At 43.2% G+C, this 12,383-nt stretch overlaps 1 protein-coding gene across 8 annotated transcripts in view; it reads left to right on the forward strand.

The window, feature by feature from the left end:
- The window catches only part of SMC1B (structural maintenance of chromosomes 1B), a 62,230-nt gene that overhangs the window by 41,023 nt on the left and 8,824 nt on the right, over nt 1-12,383 (forward strand). For all 8 annotated transcript variants that reach the window (XM_038375926.2, XM_038375907.2, XM_043515274.1 and 5 more), the window contains 2 exons: nt 11,600-11,751; nt 11,999-12,068. In XM_038375926.2, coding sequence (XP_038231854.1) covers nt 11,600-11,751; nt 11,999-12,068 — 222 coding nt within the window. The remainder of the gene's footprint in view (nt 1-11,599; nt 11,752-11,998; nt 12,069-12,383) is intronic.

The following is a 12,383-nucleotide window of genomic DNA, read 5'->3' on the forward strand; positions in this document are numbered from 1 at the left end:
ACCTTCATAATTTAGCTGGGCTGGCCAAGTTTAGGGGAAACATAATTATATGACTTATGAGGAGAGGCTGAGGGAGCTGGGATTGTTTAGTCTGCAGAAGAGAAGAATGAGGGGGGATTTGATAGCTGCTTTCAACTACCTGAAAGGGGGTTTCAAAGAGGATGGCTCTAGACTGTTCTCAATGGTAGCAGATGACAGAACGAGGAGTAATGGTCTCAAGTTGCAATGGGGGAGGTTTAGATTGGATATTAGGAAAAACTTTTTCACTAAGAGGGTGGTGAAACACTGGAATGCGTTACCTAGGGAGGTGGTAGAATCTCCTTCCTTAGAGGTTTTTAAGGTCAGGCTTGACAAAGCCCTGGCTAGGATGATTTAACTGGGACTTGGTCCTGCTTTGAGCAGGGGGTTGGACTAGATGACCTTCTGGGGTCCCTTCCAACCCTGATATTCTATGATTCTATGATTCTATAAACAAGTAACACTGGTGAGAGAGCTACTTTACCTGGCAAGTTACTTAAGGTTCTCCAAATCCATATAGGGGCTCTGAATAAAAGATTTAAGTTGATGATGTCCTTTCAAAAAAGGCAATTAGACAGTTGGGAAAAGTAAACCCCTCTTCACTAGATAGAAAAGTATAAATTTCCTTATCTCCCAGACAGTGTTTTGTAAAACAAAGCTGATACATGTACAATCAGACAGAGAAATACAAGGCTTCTCTCCATTTTAGACCTTTTGAAGTCTGTTAAAACACACACGAATATCCGTCATGGTAGTTGGCAGCTATGTTCTCTGTCTTTGAATCAAAGATCTCCCTCCAGTTAAAAACAAATAGAGAGTTTACTGTAAATAGTGTATTTCTAGGGAATATTGTAATTTTCACTCATTAGAGAGAGGTAAGGAGGAACTATCTAATAGGTCATTTTTAATTTTATTAAGCACTGAACAAAGTTGCAAGAGCACAGAATAGAAAACCTACTTGGAGTGGAGACATCCAGGTAGAGGGAGCCATTTTACTTGCACTAAGAAAGGAGAAAATGCTTGCCAGGATAGAGGATCAGATTTACATAGATAATGCTTCTAATTTAAGAAGGCGAATTTTGAAAGCTGAAAATTGACCAAATTGGTTAGCTTGAAGTGTATATTTCAAGAGATGACATGCTGTCATATCAGCTGCAGCATACAAGGTTGACTTCTGAGTGACTGCCTGAAAAATTGCAAAGGACTGAAGAGCAAGCAACTCAAGTAAATTGCTTAGCAATGTCAAAGACTAAGGGAGAAAGCGGGCATCCCTGTCTTGTCTCCCTCTCAAGTAAAATAATCAAAGGCAAACTTATTGGTCATCACAGCAGCTCTAGGAGAAGCATACAAAATCTGAATTCCTCTCTCTCAGGGTCTGGTCCACAGATCCTCAGTGTGAGTCATCACCTGTCTGTAGTTGTAGGGGGCAAAATCAAAGCTGATTGGACAGCTGTGGGACTAGCCCACACCTTCTGGAGTCCTCCATAGTGTGGTTTGTTTTTTGTTTTTTGTTTTTTTTTTTTTTTGCCTCCTATAGCTACTGGGAGGTCTGGGGTATCGGCACCTCTTGTAAGAGACAGAATTAAGAAAAATCTGAAGAGACAAGTTGTCTCCTGTCTGGAACTGTCAGTCATTGCCTCCTATCACCCGACTATTCAGGTTGCAGGCTAGGAGGATGGATGAGATAAGTCCAAACAGGAGACCAAGCAAGGTTGTGTTCCTCCTGCTCTGTATTCCTGCCAGATGGTGAACAAGGAGAAGTTTGTGCCTGGTGCACTCCAGGTGCCTCATCCACAGGATCAGAAAGGCTTTGCTTTGTCTGCCTTATCCTGATCCAGGAGCTGGTTCCTTGAGAGTTCCCCACCAGCAGGGAGTCTGACAGCCAGGCTGCAAATGTCTTAAAGGATGGCACAAAAATTAAGAGAGCCTGTCAGCAACCAGAGGCAGTTACATCAGGTCAGCAGCCTGGTACAGGGATGCCATAAGCAGGACCAGCTGAATCTGCCATTGGCAGAGCATGGAGTGGCCAAAAAGGCCATTTGTGTATGCCCTCCCACAGTGCAGGTCTCATCTGTCCCACCCCCTCTTGTCAGGTCTCCTTTCCTTAGCCCTAGGGGAAGTCCAGAATTCTGAATGGAGAGGAGAAGAAATTCTCTCAGGAAGAAATTCCCTCTTAGGCTACGGAGCTCTTGGATTTGGCATGAAAAATGCCTTTACTGTAGAGGCTGCCATCTTGTAAGCCCCAGAAAATGGCTGCAGTGTCCCTTACAGGGATTCTGTTCACACTCAAAAGGGCAAAGATAAAGAGATGCCTGTTAAGGGCTCTTCATCTGACTCAGGTTCCTGGTCTCACCTCCCATAAGGAGTAAAAATTAGAGGAGAAAGGGGTTCAAGAAATTACCTCAAATTTAGGAGAATACTGGCCTGTTTTTCTATGGACAGCAGTACCTCTGACTGATCACCAGAGAGTGCCAGAGCTAATGGCTCTCTTCACAAGATTTTAAATATGGAAAGAAAAAGTATAGTAAAAGGAATATAAATTGTTTACATCTGTTTTTTTTTCATCTTCCTCCTCCATTTCATTTTCATTATGAGCATTGCCCTCTTCCCCCCCCCCCCCCGCCAGCCCCTTCCCCCCAAGCTAGAAAATCTGTTCAATCTAAGTTCAAGAGAGGAATAAAGAAGTCAAGGATCATCTTCACAGGAGGAAGGTTAATTCAGTCTCAGAGTCTTAGCTGCAGGATGAAGTGAAGCAAGAGGATCTTTTGCCAACTGAATTATTTGAGTTGGATGAGCTAGTGACAAAAAAATGGTGGTGGAAGGAGACAACTAGTACAGAAATTACAAAAGTTTTTTCCTCAACTTGTTCAAAATCTGAACCACACGTTCCCCTTTGTGTCTTTTGTGGGAAAGTAATTAAGGCTGAATGGGAAGCACCAGCAAAGTCTGTGAGATTGTCCAGGCATGCAAAACAAAATTCTATAGCCTGCACCATAGCAAAAAAGCAGATTGTGTCTGTTCCCACAGTGGACAGAGCAGTTTACTGAAACTAGTCAAAGACATAGCTATCTCAAAGGAGAGGGACTTTTTTTCCCCAGAAGAACCCAATGACTGCAGAATGGAAATATCACTGTGCCATAATGAGGCTGCATCTTCCTCTCTGAGGGCTTCTGCTGCAGCACCATGTTTTGCAAGAGCAGTACTCACATGGACACACAGTTTGGCAGTCAGGGGTGCTAACTGCTAAGAAATCACTTCAATTAGGTTCAGAGTTAATGAACATCTTAGTGCCTTCAGCATTCATAGCTGATGTAACCAGGGGTGGTTTGATGTTTTCAGCACATGCTATGGCCTCCAATGTGGTACCTTTGTTTAAGATTCTGGAAGGGCGACAGACAAGTCAAAATCACGTTAGCAGCTTCAAAATCTTCAGAAGGTTGGTTATTTGAGGAGCCATTAAACAAAGTGGTACTGGAGTCTTCAGATAAATCAAAAATTAAGTTACAAAACTCTCAACTCCAAATCTGGGAAAAGGGATAGCCAGCTTTATTTCAGGTCTAAATATTCTTTTTGTGGCTGTTCCTCTAAGCATAGAAGGCACTACAACAAAAGCAAATAGAACAAGTCTAAGCCTGGAAAGGAGAGAGACTCCAGTGTTCCTGCAGTGTTTCCAACACTAGAAACAATCCATGACTACAGTCAGGAGAGTTCTGACGAGCAGCACCTAAGGGGAGGACTGCTAAAATTCAAGGACCAATGGCCTATCTCCACATTGGACAGATGGGTGCTGAATGTCGTTTGACAGGAGTACATCATAGAATTTTGAAAGACTCTGAATAATCATTTTCTCTCTTTTCCAGTATCTTCAAATTTGCAAAATAGGTGTGATCTGTAGTCTTTAGTATATTATCTTTCGGGAATCTGTGTAATAGAGAGAGTTCTCAAGGCAGAGATGTTCTCTGGCCACTACTCAGTTTTGTTTCTGGTACCCAAGAGGTCTGGGGAGGACAGAGAAGTATTGGAGACCAGATTGAGTCTGGAGATTTTTAAGTCCATAATGGTGGCCATCTGCCAGAGGGATTATCTCACATCAGTCAGTCAATTTGAAGGAGACCTATCTTCATATGCCAGTTCACCAGGTGCACAGGAGATTTCTGTGATTCACTCATGGGACTGATAATTTTCAATACAAAGTGCTGCCTTTTGTATTGTTATCTGCGCCTCAAGCATTCACAAAAGTCCTCAGTGTTCTGGTTGCTATTCTCAGGCAAATGGGGATACAAATATACTCTTTACTAGACAACATTCTAATCAGAATCCTGTCCAAAGAGAGATCCACTCAAGCAACAGTCCAAATGTTGCAACAGCATGGATTATAGTAAATTTTGAAAAGAGTCATCTTCAGCCATCTCAGTGCCTCATTCATCCTGGAGTGTTGATAGACCGAGGCCCATAAAATCTTTGTCAGCCAAAATACAGGGCAAGACCAGATCAGCAGTTACCCTTTTGAGGGCATCCTAGGCACCCTAATGAGCGTTCTAGGGATGATCATGTCATAATGAGTTTTGTAGGAATAGTGCCAGGAGCAAGAATAAATGTGAGGACTCTCCAGAGTTTCCTGCTGTCTCTTCCCTGCTGTTTTCTGATTTTTCCATCTCAGAAAGTGAGCATTCTATCACTCAAATTGAAATCCCAGGATTGGAGGATGAGCCCAGATTGATTCCAGGAAGGATGGCTATGGCAGAGCCAGAGAGATCTGTCAATAGATGCCAGTCTGGAAGGATGGGGAGCATTCTCTGAGAAGTCGGTGGCTGTAGGGACATGGTTCTTGGAACTAAAGAAGAGTGTACGTTTTCTAGAGACAAGTTCAATAAAGTATGCTGTTCAACAACGCCCCAGCATTACGGAATGGTGGTCTTCTGGTAATGGCGGACAATGTCAGTGATGGCATACATAAACCATTGAGTGGAAGAGGAGAGGACTCAGATTAAGGAATCTACAAAAGGAACAGTATCATTGCTGCAGTGGGAAGAGGCTCATCTACAGTCTATCAGGGCCTTGCATATCAAGGGCACCCATCCAACAGTGGGCACCAGAGCTCAGTAAGTGGGCAGAGAAGGGGCACTGAAATCTGTAAAACTGCAACTAGTCATCCATGTAAACATTGACTAAGTTTTACAAGATAGATACTCCTCTTCAGATGATGCAGCCTTTGACAGGTGGGTCTTGCATGCTGTGGTGATTCCTTTGGGTAAGGGAATCCTTTCTCTGTGATATTATTTTGTTCTCTCCCTAGGAATTTTTGTCATTGCTGAGAATATCCCACACTGAGGATCTGTGGACCTATCCCTGAGAGAGAATGGGAAAATTTGTGGCAGCTTACCTGAAAATTTTCCCTTCTTCAAACAGATCTGGCCCTCCCTGAAAAAGGCAGACCTGCTTAACTCATGCTTACAGTTTTCTGCAGTAGTTAAAATTTTCTTGTTGTTCTCAATGTTCTCTTGTTGAATATTTTTTTGCAAGATGAGAGATTTGGGTTTTTTAATTTCATAGTTCACAGGACCTAACTGTGGAAGCATCTTGAAACTGAGGTGGTCTACTGAAGGTGGGGACAAGTCCCTCGTCATTTGTCCACCTAGCTTTGTTTCTGCCCCCTGCAGGTACAGACAGGCAATGACCCATTATCAATCTTTGAATCTTTCCCTTTAAAGAAGGGAAACTTTTTTCAGATAAGCAACCATGAATTCTCCCAGTTTGAGGAAGTTACTGCTAAAGTAAAATTTGTGACAAACCTCTGGAAAATATCTGTATTCAGTTCTGTCAAAAGCCTTCTCCATCACTAAGGAAGTCAGCTAAGCCTGGGGGTGCCTAAAATGCCAAAAACAGGGATGTGAGGAAAGTATCGGGGGTTGAGCAGTGAGGAGTAGCTGAAGATAAGACATTCTGATGCCCTGAGAAGAAGAGTGTACAGGCAAGAGACAAAAATTTTAGACAGAAGCCTAACATTCAATAGGAGAATGGAGCAGTCAGAGCCAGAGACGTCATGGTTTCAGTATGAAAGAAACAGCTAAACTATGAGATCGGTATGTTATTTATATTTGTAAAATTCAGTCAGTTTCATTTCAGGTTATTTAAATTTGGGGTGGGAGGGGGCAGACTGAGTGGGCAACAGTTGTAGCACTGCTTGTGCCATATAACACATCCCTGTATATACGTCAAACATTCATATTCTGGGATAGAGTACTCCTGGAACCTTGGAGTTTTATGCCACCAGACTGGATTGGATATCATCTCTGTCACCACGGCTGCTACTCTGAAACCAATCTTGTACCAGAAATTTCTTTAGATGAAAGTATATAACCCCTTTCTTCTAATAGAGCTACGATGCTAATGGGAAGTTTTGTCAAAACCCTATGGTCCCTGCAACTTATTCACAAATTAGTTTTCACTAACTTAAGGATAGAAGCTGTTATTTTTAATGGTTCTCAAGAAGTTCAAGGAGTTATTAAAAGGGACATGGCATCATAGTATTTTTATGCTGAGTAGGAAAGGTTAGTCCAGTCTGTTTGATTTAATTGCTAGAATTAGTATTGTTCTACATCATCTATTTATAGACTGGTGTCATCTTTGAAGGAATCTCTCTCCTTTTATATGCTTTGTATACTAGAGCTCATGCGCACAGAAACCTTGCTTATGGTAGGTTTCAGAGTAGCAGCCGTGTTAGTCTGTATTCGCAAAAAGAAAAGGAGTACTTGTGGCACCTTAGAGACTAACAAATTTATTAGAGCATAAGCTTTCGTGAGCTACAGCTCACTTCATCGGATGCATCCGATGAAGTGAGCTGTAGCTCACGAAAGCTTATGCTCTAATAAATTTGTTAGTCTCTAAGGTGCCACAAGTACTCCTTTGCTGTAAGGAGAGTGATCACTTAAGATGAGCTATTACCAGCAGGAAGGGGAGGGGGGGAAGGAGGATAACCTTTTATGGTGATAATCAAGGTGGGCCATTTCCAGCAGTTAACAAGAACGTCTGAGGAACAGTGGGGGGTGGGGTGGGGGTTAGAAATAACATGGGGAAATAGTTTTACTTTGTATAATAACCCATCCACTCCCAGTCTCTATTCAAGCCTAAGTTAATTGTATGCAGTTTGCAAATTAATTCCAATTCAGCAGTCTCTCCTTGGAGTCTGTTTTTGAAGCTTTTTTTTTTTTGAAGGATAGCCACTCTCAGGTCTGTAATCGAGTTACCGGAGAGATTGAAGTGTTCTCCGACTGGTATAATTCTTGACGTCTGATTTGTGTCCATTCATTCTTTTACGTAGAGACTGTCCAGTTTGACCAATGTACATGGCAGAGGGGCATTGCTGGCACATGATGGCATATATCACATTGGTAGATGTATCGGAAACCTACTGACCGCTATTCCTACCTACATGCCTCTAGCTTTCATCCAGATCACACCACACAATCCATTGTCTATAGCCAAGCTCTATGATATAACCGCATTTGCTCCAACCCCTCAGACAGAGGCAAACACCTACAAGATCTCTATCATGCATTCCTACAACTACAATACCCACCTGCTGAAGTGAAGAAACATTGACAGAGCCAGAAGAGTACCCAGAAGTCACCTACTACAGGACAGGCCCAACAAAGAAAATAACAGAACGCCACTAGCCATCACCTTCAGCTCCCAACTAAAACCTCTCCAACGCATCATCAAGGATCTACAACCTATCCTGAAGGACGGCCCATCACTCTCACAGATCTTGGGAGACAGGCCAGTCCTTGCTTACAGACAACCCCCCAATCTGAAGCAAATACTCACCAGCAACCACACACCACACAACAGAACCACTAACCCAGGAACCTATCCTTGCAACAAAGCCCGTTGCCAACTCTGTCCACATATTTATTCAGGGGACACCATCATAGGGTTTAATCACATCAGCCACACTATCAGAGGCTCGTTCACCTGCACATCTACCAATGTGATATATGCCATCATGTGCCAACAATGCCCCTCTGCCATGTACATTGGTCAAACTGGACAGTCTCTACGTAAAAGAATGAATGGACACAAATCAGACGTCAAGAATTATAACATTCAAAAACCAGTCGGAGAACACTTCAGTCTCTCCGGTCACTCGATTACAGACCTGAGAGTGGCTATCCTTCAAAAAAAAAAAAAAACAAAAAAAAAAAAACCCCACACTTCAAAAACAGACTCCAACGAGAGACTGCTGAACTGAAATTAATTTGCAAACTGGATACAATTAATTTAGGCTTGAATAGAGACTGGGAGTGGATGGGTTATTACACAAAGTAAAACTATTTCCCCATGTTATTTCTCCTCCCCCACCCCACCCCCCCACTGCTCCTCAGACGTTCTTGTTAACTGCTGGAAATGGCCCACCTTGATTATCACCGCAAAAGGTTTTCTTCCTTCCCCCCTCTCCTTCATGCTGGTAATAACTCATCTTAAGTGATCACTCTCCTTACAGTGTGTATGATAAAAGCCATTGTTTCATGTTCTCTGTGTGTGTATATAAATCTCCCCACTGTATTTTCCACCGAATGCATCCGATGAAGTGAGCTGTAGCTCACGAAAGCTTATGCTCAAATTTGTTATTCTAAGGTGCCACAAGTCCTCCTTTTCTTCTTGCTTATGGTAGTATCCTTCTCCTGATATTAAGAAGAATATGATCAACTCAAATTTGTCCCCAGATTCTCTTTATCTCTCATCCTTTGTTTGCCTTGTACATAGTTTGTTTACAGTAGTTAGTAAGTAGGTGTTAAGTAGTGTTAGTAAATTAGAGTCCCAGTGGGGTCTTAGCCCCAGGTGGGGCATGTACTGGTCTCCAGGTTTTAAGCCTTGTTCTGCCTGCAACAGACCTATGCCCATTAGCAACCCCCATAGCAGTTGCCTAAGGTGTCTGGGGGAGTCACATGTGAAGGACAAGTGTCGTATTTGCAAGAATTTTTGTCCTAGAACTCAAAAGGAGCGCAACCACCTACATCCCTTCCGGTCAGCCTAGTCTCGAGTTACTCAGACCGCTGGGTGCTTGGCATTGTGTCTCTGGGCTACACACTGCAATTCTTTTCTACCCAGCCTGAAGGGCAAGGTGGTATAAATCCTGACAGACAACACCGCCATGATGTTTTACATCAATAAGCAAGGTGGAGCCCGATCGTCAGCCCTCTGCCAGCAAGCGCTCCATTTCTGGGGCTTCTTTGTGCAGCATGCCATTCATCTTGTGGCTGTACACCTTCCCAGGGCCAGAAATGTGTTAGCAGATCACCTCGGCAGGTCCTTCTCTTCTTGCCACAAGTGATAACACTGACCATCTCTGGGTGGAGTGATCTTCCAAAGATGGGGACCCCTCCTACCTCCCCCTCCCAGGGGGGACTTGTTTGTGTCCTGACAGAACACGAAGTGCCATGTGTTCTACTCAACTCAGGGGATCAACATAGGTTCCCTGTCAGACATCTTTTTGCTCTTGTGATCAGGGGGCTCTGATGTATGCCTTCCCACCAGTGTCCCTAATCCACAGAGTCTTCATGAAGATCAAACAGAAGAAGGTTAAGATAATCCTGATAGCCCCAGCTTGGTCTTGCCTGCACTGGGTCGGCACGCTGTTGGACCTTTCAGTGGCCACCCCGCTGCAGCTGGCTCTCTGGCCAGATCTGCTGTCCCAGAACCATGGCAATCTTCTGCATCCGAACTTGGCAGCGCTGAATCTGACAGCCTGGCTGCTACATGGTTGAATGCAGAACAGGAGTACTCAGTCCATTATCCAGCAGGTCCTGTTGGGTAGCAGAAAGCCCTCCACCAGGGTGACCTACCTGGCCAAATGGAAAAGGTTCTGGAGTTTGGACCAGGGTATCCACCCCGAGCAGGCCTTGCTGCAGTCATTGTTGGACTACCTTCTGCATCTCAAGCTTCAGGGCCTGTTTCTTTCATCAGTTAAGGTCCACTTGGCCGCTATTTTGGCCTTCCATCCTCCATTCCAGGGCAGGTCGGTCTTCGCTCACGACATGATGGTCCTTTTTTGAAAGGTCTGGAGTGACTCTATCCCCACATTCCCTCCTTAGGACCCGAATCTTGTGCTGTCGCGACTCATGGGTTCCCCCTTTGAGCTTTTGGCTTCCTGCTTCATCCTTCTACTCTCGTGGAAGGCTTCTTTCTTGGTGGCATTAACGTCTGCCTGCAGGATCTCCGAGATTAGGATATTTACCTTGGAGCCACCCTGTACGGTATTCTACAAGGACAAGGTCCAGCTGCAATCGCACCCAGCTTTCCTGCCCAAGGAAGTTTTGCAGTTTCATACAAGCCAGGACATATATTTACCTGTGTTCTTTCCAAAACCTCATAAGTCAGAAGAGGAGTGCAAATTGCACTCTCTGGATGTCATGAGAGCTATAGCCTTTTACATCGAAAGGACTAAGCTGTTCCATAAGTCAACGCAGTTGTTCATTGCAGTGGCGGACAGGATGAAAGGTCTTCCAGTGTCTGCCTAGAGAATTTCATCATGGATCACTGCCTGCATCTGTTTCTGTTACGATCTGGTGAAAGTGCCTCCACTGGCGATTGTAACCGCCCTCTTGACTAGGGCACAAGCCTCGTCAGCAGCCTTCCTGGTCCAAGTGCCTATTCCAGATATCAGCAGGGCTGCTACCTGGTCGTGCATCCACATATTTACGTCTCATTTGGCGCTTACCCAGCAGGCCCAACACAATGCTGGCTTCAGTAAAGCAGTGTTGCAAGCCACATGACTGTGAACTCCGAGCCCACCTCAGTGGAATACTGCTTGTGAGTCACCTAGAAGGGAGTTGACATGAGCAAGCACTTGAAGAAGAAAAAAACGTTACCTACCTTTTGTAACGGTTGTTCTTCAAGATGTGTTGCTCATGTCCATTCTATTACTCACCTTCCTTCTCCTCTGTCGGAGTTGTCAGCAAGAAGGAACTGAGAGGGAGTACGGCTGGTGGTGCCTAATATACCGATGCATGAGCACAGCATTCCAGAGAGCACCACTGCCAACCCTACAGGTACTACTAAGGCAAAAATCTCTGACAAATGGGCACACACACTCCTAGAATGGAAAGGACACAAACAATACATCCCAAACAAGAGTTACGAAAGACAGGTAACTGTTCGTTTGTTTTTTAACACTGTGCATGGGTGCTATTCGTTTTGTAACAGCCTATAAATATGAAAATTACTATATTTACTTTATTGTCCAAGTAAAATGAAAATAAATTAAACAGTGAAAAGTAAATTGAGATTTTTTTAAGTGCGTCTTTAATAATCTGAAATGATACTGGTAACAAAGATAAGGAATAGTGTTGAAAATATGACTAAGATGACAGTCTGCCTTAAATGGTGGTTCTTTGATTATGATATCTGTCATATCCCAAAGGTTTCACAAGATTTTTCTAGAACCACATTTTTAACAATGTCTCTCTTAAATACAAATACAGTTATTCACTACAAATCAGCCAAAAGGTCAAATTTTTAAACTTTTTAAAATACAAACATACATTTCAATATTAACAAAATATTGGGGCATGTGTTTCAGGCATTTCTCAGTCCCGAGAACCCTGAGGAACCATATCTAGAAGGCATTAGCTATAACTGTGTGGCTCCTGGAAAACGCTTTATGCCAATGGACAACTTGTCAGGAGGTGAAAAATCTGTGGCAGCACTGGCTCTTGTGTTTGCAATACACAGGTAATATGGTGAAATAAATTTTACAGTACCATCTTTTTACTAATCTTTGAGCATCAGTGGCGTGGAAACAAATGTAGCATAATATTATCAGAAGGCAGTTTGAACATTTGTTATGTCTAAAAATGTATTTTACATTCCTATTCTGTTCCTGACCTTACTATTTCTTGGTCAAAATTTTATGGGACAAGCTAAACCCCCAAAATATTAGTATATCTGTATAAAAGTAATTGACTCTCTTATTTTTAAGTTTCCGCCCTGCCCCTTTCTTTATTTTGGATGAAGTGGATGCTGCACTGGATAACACAAACATTGGCAAAGTAAGTTATTCCTTCTGTTCTCTGAAATTAATTTACAGATAATCTAATGACATAGTGGTATTCTTTTGCAGAAGGGTAGTTGTTTAATTTAGGGAAGGACAAAGAGAGAAGTTCAGTAATTCTCTATTAGCATAAATCAAAACAGACTGCATGAGGGACAAATTTAAGAATTTTTTGAGTGATGGTTCCTGTGTGTATTCCACATGTGGGTACACGTGCACTGTGGGACTGTCGAAATTTTTAGTAAGCAGTGCCCATTGGTCCGCACATGCACACAGGTATGTTAGAGTTACTGTTGTCATGGGGTGCTGCACT

This window comes from Dermochelys coriacea, chromosome 1 (assembly GCF_009764565.3).
Source record: "Dermochelys coriacea isolate rDerCor1 chromosome 1, rDerCor1.pri.v4, whole genome shotgun sequence".
Classification (NCBI taxonomy): domain Eukaryota; kingdom Metazoa; phylum Chordata; order Testudines; family Dermochelyidae; genus Dermochelys; species Dermochelys coriacea.